At 37.5% G+C, this 13,961-nt stretch overlaps 2 protein-coding genes across 4 annotated transcripts; one reads left to right on the top strand and one right to left on the bottom strand.

The window, feature by feature from the left end:
- The first annotated feature begins 529 nt into the window (after positions 1-529).
- LOC103941578 (low-temperature-induced cysteine proteinase) lies at positions 530-3,584 on the top strand. The gene is given in 6 exon segments (XM_009351815.2): positions 530-1,052; positions 1,946-2,013; positions 2,015-2,179; positions 2,272-2,409; positions 2,509-3,033; positions 3,208-3,584. Coding segments are annotated over 6 exon segments (1,545 nt in total). The 5' UTR covers positions 530-544; the 3' UTR covers positions 3,349-3,584.
- Positions 3,585-7,408: 3,824 nt separating this feature from the next.
- On the bottom strand, positions 7,409-12,447 carry LOC103941673 (cyclic nucleotide-gated ion channel 1). 3 transcript variants are annotated; one of them, XM_009351902.3, is made up of 7 exons: positions 11,776-12,447; positions 9,792-10,206; positions 9,331-9,546; positions 8,950-9,236; positions 8,688-8,805; positions 8,329-8,595; positions 7,409-8,118 (listed from the first exon to the last, which is right to left on the bottom strand). In XM_009351902.3, the coding sequence occupies exons 1-7, from the start codon at positions 11,817-11,819 to the stop codon at positions 7,573-7,575; spliced, it is 1,893 nt and encodes a 630-aa protein (XP_009350177.2). In that variant the 5' UTR covers positions 11,820-12,447; the 3' UTR covers positions 7,409-7,572. The 3 variants fall into 3 exon arrangements, with proteins under 3 accessions (XP_009350177.2, XP_048438244.1, XP_048438245.1); XM_048582287.1 differs by having other exon boundaries at positions 9,792-11,140; positions 11,776-12,444; XM_048582288.1 differs by having other exon boundaries at positions 9,792-9,885; positions 11,776-12,444.
- Positions 12,448-13,961: the final 1,514 nt, after the last annotated feature.

Below are 13,961 nucleotides of genomic sequence, written 5' to 3'. Positions count from 1 at the left end.
AAATGAGATTGAGCCCTCCATCTATTATGTATGGGCCTAAATGTTCCGCTCATTGTACTCCAACCTATATTTGAGTCCTTTTCCAATATGGGGTCACAGGACCACATCCAGGCTATTCCAACGTCCAGCATGGATATTACCCTCCTATTTTGGTACGGTACACTACACCTTCCCAAATATCTGGTTGATAGAAATTTTCAACCTTCAGCTTCCAGTCGGGTGTTGCAGACAGTTGAATGGTGGGTCTCTCTCTTCCTTCCAGTCAGCCACTCTCAAGTCAAGGGAGCTGAACAGTAGACGGGTAAATATTTCAACTCCCAGACCACCAACAAAATTTGGTACTTCAACAAATTAAAAAAATATCAAGAAAATATCTCAATAATTCGATTTCTTGTCATCCCTAGGAGTAAAGCAGAAGTAACAGTGTTTGTGAATTGACTGGTAGGTTGCGTCTTCAGCAGCTCAGCTGCTCTCACCATATATACGTCTCCATGGATGTGGATGAAAATCAAGCATCTTTAGTGGAAACCCAGTTGAGGAAGTCATGGGTTCCCACAAAATTCAATTGGGTTTGGCTCTTTTCATCTGGGCATCACTGGCGTGCCTTTCTTCTAGTCTCCCAAGTGAATACTCCATTGTTGGGCAAGAAATAGTGGAACACTTTCCTGCAGAGGAGAGAGTTGTGGAGCTTTTCAGGCTGTGGAAGCAGAAGCACAGGAAGGTGTATAGGCATGCTGGAGAGCATGAGAGGAGGTTTGAGCATTTCAAGAAGAATCTCAAGTTTGTGTTGGAGAAGAATGCAAGGAAGAGGGATGCAAAAAATGCCCATCGTAGTCAGAGGGTTGGGTTGAATGGGTTTGCTGACATGAGTAATGAGGAGTTCAGGAAGACTTACTTGTCCAAGAAGGTGCAAATGCCCCTTCTCAAAAGGGAGAATCTTAACCTGGTGAAGAAAATGGGGGGCAAACCAGTGAAGTCATGTGATGCTCCTTCTTCTTTCGATTGGAGGAAGAAGGGAGTTGTGACTGCTGTCAAGGACCAAGGCAGTTGTGGTATGTTTCGAATTCATTTATTTCATTAGGTACTGAGTGCATTTCGATTATTTACAAGTTTATATGAATAGTTCTGAATATTTTGTGGTAAAAGTTTGGACTTTTAGAGGTCAGATATTGCAGATGTGGGTTGGACTAGTAGTGCGATATCTGGGTTAGGTGCGTTGGTCAGCGCAGTGTCATACTGTCATCCTTTACACTCAAGTTCGAATCTCCTTCCCGTAAATTAGTTGTGAAAAAGGGATCAGATATCATTTTAGGATAGATGCACTAGATGAGCATTGGTTCTTCTATCTGGCTTTTGATTGCACGTATATGCATAGTTACTAACTATAAGCTTATTGACATACATCTTTAATTCTAAAGAGGCTTCGCACTTAAAGTTCATGATAACATAATTGATTAAAAGGGGAGATCTTGGATTCAACCAGTTGAATTGATGAACAATGTTTCTAAAGAAGGCCATCTTTAGTGGTCATCATTCATTGACTTTTTGGTTTCTCACAGTTTCTACTATCAATGATGCTATCAAAAGTCACATGGTCAAAATACTAAAGACGCTTTAGATAGTTAAAAAGGAGTTTGGTTGTAGTAATACATGGTAATAAAATATAATAAGATAACTTTCACTCCTTAGGAGGTGGGATATAAGTTTGCAAATGTCTTGCAGAGCTGGCTTCTGCTGTTTTACTGAATAAACAAGTTTCTTGGGGAAATGATAATATATAATCTTTTTCTCTTCTTCAACTTTGGAAAAGAACGTTTATAGTGTTCATATGAAATGACATATCATCCGCGGTGCTGCCAAATTGTAAACGTCGCACCCTGCCTAAATTGACATTCATGCTAAGTTTTATCGATCTCTTATATACTTCTGGTTTTTGTGTTCACAGGAAGTTGTTGGGCATTCTCTAGCACTGGAGCTATTGAAGGAGTCAACGCAATAGTCACTGGAGACCTCAGTTAGCCTTTCAGAACAAGAGCTTGTGGATTGTGACAGCAGTAACGAAGGATGTGAGGGAGGCTACATGGACTACGCTTTTGAATGGGTTATTAGCAATGGTGGTATTGATACGGAAACTGATTACCCATACAGCGGTGTGGATGGTACATGCAGCATCACCAAGGTCTGGTTCCTCACTATAGCTTATAATGCTTCTGTCTGGAACAAATTTTATCCACTCTTCATTTGTTCTAATTTGTGTGCTGCCTTACACAGGAGGAAACCAAAGCCGTCTCCATTGACGGATATGAAGATGTGGGAGAAACAGACGCTGATCTTTTATGTGCTGCTGTTCAGCAGCCCGTTAGTGTTGGTATGGACGGTTCTGCTTGGGATTTCCAACTTTACACCGGAGTAAGTTGAATTTGTGTTTGCTTTACTTGTTGCTTGGATGTCTGAAACGTTAGCAAGACACAATAGATAAAAATGTAATGTGATTCACCATCCACTCAGGGTATCTACGACGGTGAGTGCTCCTCTGATCCAAACGACATTGACCATGCAGTTCTTATAGTGGGGTATGGTTCTGAAGGTGATGAAGATTACTGGATTGTAAAGAATTCATGGGGGACTAGTTGGGGGGTAGACGGATACATTTACATTAGAAGGAACACTAGTTTACCATATGGGGTTTGTGCAATCAACGCCATGGCTTCATATCCTACCAAAGAGTCATCTGCACCTTCCCCAGCCTCTCCACCACCACCTCCTACGCCGCCGTCACCACCGCCACCACCATCACCACCACCTCCACCACCATCACCGCCACCACCACCACCATCTCCTTCACCAAGTGATTGTGGGGACTTCTCCTATTGTCCATCTGATCAAACATGCTGTTGCCTCTATGAATTTTATGGCTTCTGCTTCATCTACGGTTGCTGCGACTACCAGAATGCGGTTTGCTGCACTGGAACTGAATACTGCTGCCCGAGTGATTACCCCATTTGTGATGTCCCCGAGGGCCTCTGTCTCAAGGTACAGAAATTCTACTCATCCTTTTATTCAATAACTCCTCGATCGACACTGAAAACCAACATTATAGTAGTCGTAAGAAGTTTTGAACTACTACTTAACTAATGTAGCAAGTTGTGAAGCGTATTAAAAAAGAAACAATAAGTGACTGATGTCTCTCGTATTTTCTATACGCAGAGTCACGGAGATTACTTGGGAGTATCTGCAAAGAAGAGAAAAATGGCCCATCACAAGTTCCCATGGACTAAAGAGGAGCAAACAGAGAAGACATACCAACCTCTGCAGTGGAAGAGGAACCGGTTTGCTGCAATGCGCTAAGAGCGGGAAGAGAAGTTATTGTTTCTGTGAAGTTTGAAGTTTGCTGTTACTTCTGCTATTTATATTTATGTCAAACAGGAATTTGTTCATCCTGTTTTTCTGAGTATGTTCTGATGAACATTGATTCCGTGGAACATATGCTGTAAGGAAAACCAGAAACGAAAACATTTAGGAGGAAAGTGATTTTTCTCTGCTTCATGCAATGGACACAATAAATTGATTGACTATACAGTTAACGTTTGAAATGTGTTTTTTCTCCCCCAATCTTGTAGAACAAGGTTGAAGGCAGATTGAACAAAGTTGTTGTCCTGGCTTTGGAATATATCTTCTTTAAATTAGGTCGAAAACACTTCAATGAAAAACAGAGTACGGCTGAAAAGAACTCAGCGGCAGACAGGCTTTGCCCTCCTATGTTCTCACTCTGGAAACATGACCAATCTTTGTTGACTGGTTTTCTAATTAACCGTTTTAGTTTTTATTTTAAACAAAATTAAAAACACGAAAATAATTTGACTATTTTCTTTTGTTTTTTTGTTGCTTTTTCATTTTTATTTTTATTTTATTTGTACTTGCGTTTTTTTGGGTCAAATTAGGATGAAAGTGCATGTTACAATAGACCTCATAATACAGACATTTTTGAAATGTTAATGACATCTTTTTTTTTTCCTTACAAAAGATAGGATAATTTACGTATTTGTATTATTGAGATTTTATATTGTTTTTCGAGAAATTATAATAATTTATTTGAATTCAGATTTAATCAAACTAGTTACGAAGTTTGAAGTTTGGAAATTAATTATCTAAAATCCGTAGACCTTTCGAGGTCATGGTTTATATTTTTGAATAGATCTTGAAAGCATCATCGCATAGGCGAAAATTGTTTACGAATCTAGATTGTAACGGTATAGTTACGAACCTTTGAAGTCATTTTTCAAAACTTTAGATGTTAAATTAAATAAACTCCCACTTTGTGGGAATTTGGCCCTACGAGGTATGACTTAAAATTGGATCCAATCAGACAAATGGATGGAAGGGAATTCCCCCCTCCATTCCCGTGACCCATGTAACCCGGTTTCCACCCAGCTTAATTCCAACGATTCCACCATTTTTCCCGTTGAATCACCACCATCCAACACCTGCAAAACTCTCAGTAACTTCCTATCTTCCATTTCGAAAGGTTTAAGGTCCAATTTCGTGTAGAACTTCACCCGAACACCTGAAGGTGCTCGATGGCGATTCTGCCGTTCCGGCAAGTTACACCACCTACCACCACCCTTAATCAACTCCCCTTGGACCCAGAATAAGACCCAATCAGTTGTAGGGCGTTGGAACATCGAGGAAGTCGAATCGAAGAGCACCCATCTTAGGGTTTCTGGCTGGTTTGAGTGAATTTGGGGCTTTCCCCGGCCAGATTGGACTTGGCCACATGTATGAAACTTGCTCTACTCATCAAGATCTACATTTCTGTGAAATTTGGTAATTTTTGGAGTTAGTCGGAAAATTGGGTTTCCGTTCACCGGAAACCGCCACACGCGGTGGCGGGTGGCCAGTGGGCCGAAAATGCCTTTCTAAGTTCAATTAGATGTCCTGATTTTGTATTTAATATTCGTATGACGTGGATTGATTGTTGAACCTAATTTCACTATGATACATTACTTGATTAAAATATGAATCGATGATCCGACTGTTGGATTGTTACCAAACTTTAATACCTTATAATACATAATATTTGAGGACCATAGAAACTTACGGATTGGGGATCCGACGTATGGATCTTCCTGAATTGAATTTCTAAGTTTGTAAAATCAAACAGTTGACCGTCACTTGAATTTGTAATTAGCGGAGATCTGACCGTCGGATCACGATGAAATTTTAGTACGTTGTTTTAGAAGCATAATGTGGACTTTAAAAAGTTATAGATCCGAAATCCAATGTGCGGATTTTCTAGGTTGAATTTTGTAGAATTGTGGACCCTACCTTTGACCGAGAGTTGACTTTTGGTCAACATGTCTCGAAACGTTCTGAATACTAAAATTAGTACTACGAGAGATTTAAGTGAAGTCTAGTGGGCCTACATTGGTTAGAGAGTGACTTGAACATATGTGATATGGTTATCACCTTGATTTCTTATGTTGGTATCATCTGTGAATATGACTTGGTTTTATAATGTGATTTCTATAGAAATGTGATTATATATATATATACACATATATATATACACATATATATATATATACATATATATATATATTTAGCCATAGACCTATGTTTATTAAACATGATTTGGCTTGTGTACTGATGATGATCGTAATATGTGATTTGACGTGCATATTTGAAAGGTGATTGATTTGTATAGATGGTATGATATGATGAAATGTGAGTGATTTTAATATATGTGAATATGAAATGGTTTTATAATTATGTTTCCTATAAATTGTTAATTTTTATATTTAGCCATTGATGTAGTTTTATGAAGTGGGATTTGACGTGCATATTGGGAATATGGTTTGTTTTGTATGATTGACTTGATGTGATGAAAGATGAGGGCTAGTGGTGGACCGTTAACCCATTGTTACAGGGTTTATTGCTTGTTGCTTCAAAACGTGTCTCACCCCTCGTTTCATTATTTCATTTCTTGTTTCGTTGAGCCTTTATAACTTGAGTAACTTGATTCATATATTGTTTCATTGATTGGTTGTTATGCGTTGTACTCCACAATTCTGTTGAGTGATGGTCTGGAATCCTTCCTACTCCACTCCGTGATTCTGTTGAGTGGTGGTCCAGAATCGTATATTGGTTTGGATTTCGTTGAGTGATGGTCCGAAATCCCTCCTACTCTACTCCACGATTTCGTTGAATGATGGTCCGGAATTATATCCTAGTTTGGATTCTGTTGAGTGATGGTCCGGAATCCCTCATACTCTACTCCACGATTCCATTGAGTGATGGTCCGGAATTGTATCCTGGTTTGGGTTCTGTTGAGTGATGGTCCATAATCCCTCATACTCCACTACGCGATTCCGTTGAGTGATGGTCTGGAATCGTATCCTGGTTTGGATTCCGTTGAGCGATGGTCTGAAATTCCTCTTACTTGGTGTTTTGGTTCCGTTGAATAGTCTGAAACCTGATGTTGATGGATTTCGTTGAGTGATTCGAAATCGCATCATTTGACTTGTTGGTTCCTTAGATTCGAGTCAGCTTCAAAGTTGTAGGTTTCGCCCGAACTGTGTTCCACAAGCCCTGCATTTTGGTGTATTGTGTTTTATTGATGATGTGAATGTGGAATTATGTTGATTGTGATTATGGGCACGATGAGTAGATTTGTTGATCAATATGGCTAGAGAATATGATTGTGCTTCGTCGTTTGTTCTTTGAAATATTGCATGATATGCATTGTAGTATTGTTGAGATATAGCAATTTATGTGATGAATATTCAAGTGTAGTGAATTGACGAACTACGAATGGCTTGATCCCTGTTGAGTGTACGTATGCAGTCTAACGAGGAGGTTAGATGCAACCATAAAATACACGAAAATTACAACGCAATTCGAATATTGAATTATGCTTTGTACATATCCTGGGGGCGGGGTATGTTAGAGATACGGATATTTAGTGATGTCACGTGTTGATCATGAATGTATGTCGAGATCGGAGCGTGACAAAATGGGCTACAAGACACTTGCCACTAACATCTCTCTTTTCAGAAATTGAAAATTGTTTACCCAAAAAAACACAAAATAATCCTTCCCGTCCATCCTCATACGAAACTCTATTCTTTCTACACTCATTCACTCTCTCCAACCCCTAAAAAATAACACCAACTTCATCCTCTTACAGGTTCGTATCCGCGAATTGTCAGGCAAGTTCGGCAGCTACTACCGAAATATTTTTCAAAAACCTTCGGCATACACCTCCCGAACCAACCCCACAAGAACCTTTTTGCTAATGCTCAGCAGAAAATAACACAACGAACCTGTGAGAGGATGAATATTGTGTGCTCTTGAAATTCTGGTTTGTTACTTATATGGACCTTGTCTTCCGTCGGATGGAAACAAATGATTTAGTTAATCCTCTCCCTTCTTAAATTAGTAAGTAATATTCTGGAGTTCTGAACAGATTTCTGAACATGAATTCTTCTTAGTTACAAATATAAGTAGATAATATGACACACCATATGTGCTGAAATAATATGCATCAATTTAAGTACACAAGTATTGATCGAACTACTTGAACTGACCTAGAAGAGGTACTTCATCCGTTATCTTTTTATTCCCCATTTCTCTCAGCTGGGCAAGATGCACAGCCCGTGCCTTCTTTTCAAGATGGCGGCGCCAACTTTTTTGAAGCGAAGAAGCTGCAAGATGCTGCTTCTGAGAGGACGGAGTGAACTTGAAAAAATGCAACCAGTTTTTGGAGACTATAGTTTTCAAGTCGTAAGCCCTTAGAACAAAGGCTTCAACATTTGTGTGGGACTTGACAGACCTGGTCGAGATCGGTAAGGCAGTGAAGTAGCTAACTTTCGATACCCAGTTTAGAAGTTCTTCTCCGTAGAAATCACCTTTCTTAAGACAACGAGTGCATTCAGTATTATTAGTGTTATTATTATTACTAAATCCGTAGCTCCATACAATGCCTTGCGTGATGAATAGCATCTTATCAAGCGGTTTCCCCTCTTTAACAATGTAGGTATCCTCAGTAAACATCACAGGCTCAAGGCTTCGACAAATTTCTTTCAGAACTTTTTCATCCAGGGTTTGAAACATTGGCACCTACAGTAAGATATATTAAGAAAAAATGAAGCGAATAAATACGACAAAATAGCTACTAAGGAACACAAGGGAAATTCTACGGTACCGCTTGAAAACATTGAAGGGTATTAGTAGAGTACTAGTTAACGACACGAGGCTACTAAAGTGATGCTTCCATATTGCATGTATCCAGAACATACTTAATTCAGAGAATTGGAGTAATTAACTTACTTTTTTTAGAATAGACCAGCTTAAATAGAGTTTGATTAATCTTCTATCTTCCACGGAAACAATAGAGATGATACTCTTCATATTAACATCGATGTTTTTGTCTCCTTCTAGATGTATTTGTAGCCTTTGTATCATCACCTTCTTCATACGCTTAGGGATGCCAATGCCATTTTCAGATAACCAGCGATGGATCTCTAACTTTTTCAATTCCATCTGCCGTAGAACTTTCCTCTTCGCTGATGATTTAGTTACCCTATGCGTCCATATCTATTACACAGTGAGGTCATCAGTTCATTAAATCCTCAAATATCAAAACCAGGAATGAGGGCTAGGGTTCAAAGATGTTATTGGTCACCAACCTGCTGCAAATTTCCACTGAGGTAAAATATAAATAGTAGCAAGCCAAATAAAGAAATAAAAACGGCAAACAGATTTTCCATTGCGTAGTTACTGGTCTCGAGGTTTGATCCGAGAGAACTGCATGCAAAAATCACATAGAAGAAATAATAGCTGAAGTATAATTAAATTCAATGATCGCAGAGCCTGGAAGTAAGAAAATCTTCAATAACTTCTTGTGCAGTCGTTAACGGAAATTCTTTGCTGCTCTATCCATGTACAAACCTTAGATTTCGAAGTCCCCACCAGAAACAATGCAAAATCTTTCTGGGAAAGTCTGTTGACTCCACCACACCAGATTGAAGAGCATCAAGAAATATCCCAAAATTGAAAACCTTTGCATCTGACGGATTTATAGGGCATAAATCATTTAGGGTTGTGATCTTTTGGAACAAACGATCATTGCAATAAAAAGTACTAGGTTTACATCCATTTTGATCACTTTGACAAGCAAGTTGCCAGCAAGTTGACTCTCGTTGCATAGCTAAAAAGTACCAAAAAGCTCCAAGTACCTGAAGGACCAACGAGCAGTGCGTGAGTTAATGATTGTACAGGATTTGAGCTGTTTTTGTTTTGAAAAGATTCATATATGTGAACGAAACTTACATGACTAGTAAGGATGTAAAGGAAGAGACTGAATCCACCTTTGAAAAATATCCATATTCTAGTCTCGGTTGTAGGAGTCTTGTTGAATTCTTTACATGCTACGTAGATGCGAATAACCCGTGGGACATATTGTAACAGAGCAAAAGTAGTCATAAACTCCTTAGCAAGCAAAGAACTTGAGCCCCTCGTTTTTGGAAACAATATAAATGTTAAAACCTGGCATAACATTGGATAATCAACAAATATAATCATAATTTGGAATTGAATTAACTAACATATTGGTAAGTCCGAATTTCACATAGATGTACATGTGTGTGTACTCAGAGAGATCCCTCTTGTGAGTCTGTGAGTATGTTATATCATAAAGGATGAATGTTGCAAGAAAATCTCAGACGGAGCCCGAAATACCATATGTTAGGAGCGGCTATTTAGACTCAGAATGTAATAAGGAGTTGTCGTACCTGAGGTGCAGGAAGAATGGCCAAAATGTCCATTATAATGTATGATTTCCAAGCCCACTTGCCCAACATTGCCAAAGGATTACTGACTAATATCCTTCGTTTTGCCAAAATCACGATCCAAATTTGAAGGATAATGTCAATTACATACATGAAATCTGTAAGTAATCGTGATACAAGAGCTATATTCTTCAACTTTTTATCCAACTCGAAGCACTTCATATTCTTATTGACGAAAGGAATATAGAAGAATAAAGGATCCACCAAGACTCCAATTGCACATGATATTGCAAATATCTTCTTCCACGTTACGAGGAATGTTAGCCCACGTACATCTAGAAATTTTGGATTAATTGGTAGTTCTTTATGTGCTCCATAATATTCTTCATTTGTCTCATGTTCGTACTGTTGTTTAGTACTGGAAAAAAAAAACGCTATAAATACTTATAATTTCTATGTAAACTAAATTTAAGATTTCTTTCAACTAAGTTGAGACAAATACTGTTACTTGGTAGATGAAAGGCTTAATTGGAGATACGACCCTATTATTTGATGCCACACTTACGTAAAAAGGGAAAAAAGAAATAGAAAACTAGATTTTAATCCCTAAATAAGATGAAGTTTCGGAAAATATCTTATACAAAATTAAAAATTGATTTTTGTCTCTAGACTCTATTTGATACCAGCATACGTATTTAATATCTCTTTTTTTTATTTATAATTTTATGAAAATATTATAAATTTTAATTCTCATTATGGTAGCATCTTATATAAGAAAATAGGATAAATTACATTTTACCCCCTCAAGTTTGGGGTCAATTTCAATTCTTTACAACATCTTTAAAACATTTCAATTTCATACATTCACTTATCATTTTATTTCAATTTCATATATCCACTAGAAAATCTGTTAAGTGATGATGTGGAAAACATATGATCCACATTTGTGCTGACATAGTTGTTACATTTGTGCCACGTGGCAAAAAAATAACTTTTTATGCATTTAAATTATAATAATATTTACCATATTAAAAAAAAAAAAAACAACCACCAAACAAACCCAGAAAACCCCCCAACCCACTTCTCCATCTCCTCCCTCTTCACCTCCCATCCTTTCTCTCTCTCCCCAGACCCACTCCTCCATCTTCACCACCCCCGACCCACCTTAATCTTCGAGGCCCAGCTGAGAACTTCTAGAAGACGACGACGTCGAAGATCGTGAGATCAGGCGAATCTCCGAAAAGGCGTGTGGTCAATCGGTGCTCCGGATGCTGGAGAAAGGTCGGGTTGACCAGATTCCGGTGTCCGCGGCGAGCTCTTCTACTCCGAGCACCAATACTCTGATCCCAAACCTAAGGAGGTAAAATGTAATTTACCCAAGAAAATATTTTCGTATAGATGTTTCGGTACACTTATGTTTTTGCATATTTTCTTATCTGCCACTAATTCATTACAATATGTTCAGGTCCGAACATTTCGGTACACTGGTTAGTATAATATGTTTAGATATGAAGATTTCGGTACATTAGTTTAGTATAATATATTTAGGTACCGACATTTCGGTACACTAGTTTAGTATCATATAGTTAGGTAAGGAATTTTCGGCATACTTATGTTTTTACATATTTTCTTATATGTCACTAATTCACTACAATATATTTAGGTATGGACATTTCGGTACACTAATTTAGTAAAATATATTATGACACGAACGTTTAGGTACACTAATTAGAGAAAGTTAAATAAAATTAATGAATTAAAATGTGTATAATAATAAATTTAAAATTTTATTATAATAACATTAAATAAGTTATCTATTAAATATAAAAACAAAAATATAATATGAATTTGAATTAAGTACACACATTAAGGAACTAAAATCAATATTCAATCTAACACCTGGTTTTTATTAAATTTTAATTTTCTTAAAGGATTAATATTCAAAAACCCCAAAAAGAAATGCATGGAAGCTGAGCTCACAACTTACCTTTTCGAGTTCTCCACATCAAACGTTACTTTGCACTTAGCCATCACTCGGTACCGGGGGCTTTATAGCAGCGATACCCTAGATGGTTGCTTGCATGCCCTTTTACACGCCTTCTACATAACAGAGAGACAGAGAGAGGAGGAGGAGGAAAAAGAGGGGGGGGGGGGTGTTGGGTGTGGAATTTGGACAAAGTGAAGAGTTGCAGAAACTGAATAAACTTGCTAGCATTCTGGAAATTACCAAGTGATGGTCTCGAGACCGAAAAATTAAGACTTTTCTCTTCCACAAATGAAGACAAAGTTGTTCGAATTGACTATGGAGACTCTTCCATATAAATTAAGACTTTTCTCTTATCGCACGATGGACGGATGTGATTTGATGATCTTTGGAATCCTCACAAAGAGGATTCGGCGGGAATCCTCTCTCATTAATAAAAGGGGTTGGGTAGTAGTGGTAAAGCCAATCACAATAAAAAATTGGTTGAAATGCAGAAACTGAATAATCTTGCTAGCATTCTGGAAATTAGCAACTGATGATCAGGAGATCCAGAAATTAAGACTTTTTTCTGCCGTATAAATTGAGATAGGTGTTATAAAAGGGTTAAAGTTTGAGAGATAACCTTTTAAGTGGTAGGTGCAAGGCAGATGTAAAATGCCACACAAAAACTATAGCACAGACAGATAATAAAAGGCAGAGGAATATATAATGTTATTGATATTTCTCTCTTGTTTTTCTTCTTCATCTATTTTCTGTTACATGCGGAGTGCTCTATTTATAGAGTAACTCCGAACTGATGCAGTTAATGCATCTTGAAATTTAAAACGCATCATCTGACACTTTCATTCAGCATGGGCATTGAAAACTTTGCCCATGCAGAAGACTTCTGCTTTGTGGGCATTCATTGCCAACTGACATTGAGACTTTTCAACATTGCCAACTGAAATTGAGACTTTTCAACAATAGGCTAGTTGTTCGAATTGACGGAGATAAAAAAACGAAGACCAAGACTTTTCTCTGCAATGGGTCTTCTGATCTGTTCCCAATGGCCAAGTCTTTTTCTAGTCAAAGTAGTGGAGGCTTTACTTCATTGATAGTACTAGTAGAGCGATGCTAGAAGAGGTTACACCGTAAAACTAAGTAATATGGGGAGTTGTCTACTTTTTATAACTTTATACAAGGTTTCCTTTCAAGGATATGACTCTTTTATCTTCACATCCTAACACGCTCCCTCATGTGTGATGAATTTTCAAACCAAATACGTGAAAGCATCTCCAATGGGAGTCCTTATTTAGGGACTCCTACCACCACTTTTGAGTACTCATTTAAGGACTTAAAGAGAATCTTTGTGTTCCTAAAGGAATATTACCTCCAATGGGAGAGTCCTTATAATAGAATTCCTAAATTTGAATTTTTTGCAATTTTGTGTGATAATTTGATTAGGTGCACATTTTTTTATTTAATTTAACATTACGTTCTCGTAAAATATTTTTGTGAACATTTTAACAGAAAAAATTTCAAATTCTGAACCAATTTTTTTCTTTACAAAAACGTAACTAGAATGAGTGAATTGAGTGAGTGAACTGAGTACAGGAGATGAAGTTGTGATAAGTTTTGGTTAGATAATTTGGTATTTAGAGGAATGATGAGAGAACAACATGAGAGAGTAACCCAAATTGAAATTATTAATCTTTCAACGGAGGCAATGTGAAAAGAGAAAATTTTTTTGAAAACCAACATGAGAGAGTAACCTAAATTAAAATGGTTATCTTTCAATGGTAAAAAAATTTGAAAAACAAGAATCAATTTGAACCCTCCATTTTAAACAGTTGAAATGAAAAAAAAAAAAAAAAAGACAAGACCATGTGACTGGGACCCACGCCTGCTTTTCCACTTAAATTGTCCTATTGGATCCACCATTTCAATTCCTATAGAGTCCCTATATGTGAGTACATATACCAAGTATCCGGCGAGTCCCTATACTTTAGGGACTCACTTTCTAATCCATTGGAGATTCATTGTGTCCCTATATTTTTTTTATACTAATTTTATATGGTGGTTGTCCCTATATAGAGACTGTATTAGAGATGCTCTATGCATCAAGAATTGGGTGGTGTAGAGCACATGTGGTTGTTGAGCTTCATACGTGGCGAATTTTCAAGTCAAATACATGGACATCAAGAATTGGA

Source organism: the organism of the source record quoted next, unplaced genomic scaffold (genome assembly GCF_019419815.1).
Source record: "Pyrus x bretschneideri cultivar Hongxiangsu unplaced genomic scaffold, Pyrus_bretschneideri_v1 Contig19, whole genome shotgun sequence".
Lineage (NCBI taxonomy): Eukaryota > Viridiplantae > Streptophyta > Magnoliopsida > Rosales > Rosaceae > Pyrus > Pyrus x bretschneideri.
This window is presented reverse-complemented; position numbering and strand designations above follow the sequence as displayed.

What these genes read in the sequence shown, in the direction of transcription:
- LOC103941673 (XM_009351902.3), bottom strand. Translation starts at nt 11,819, where the DNA reads ATGGCTAAGTGCAAAGTAACGTTTGATGTGGAGAACTCGAAAAG. An exon ending in TTTACATCCTTACTAGTCAT is followed by an intron (nt 9,237 to 9,330) that starts GTAAGTTTCGTT and finishes TTGGTCCTTCAG; the next exon opens with GTACTTGGAGCTTTTTGGTA. An exon ending in GCTGGTCTATTCTAAAAAAA is followed by an intron (nt 8,119 to 8,328) that starts GTAAGTTAATTA and finishes ATCTTACTGTAG; the next exon opens with GTGCCAATGTTTCAAACCCT.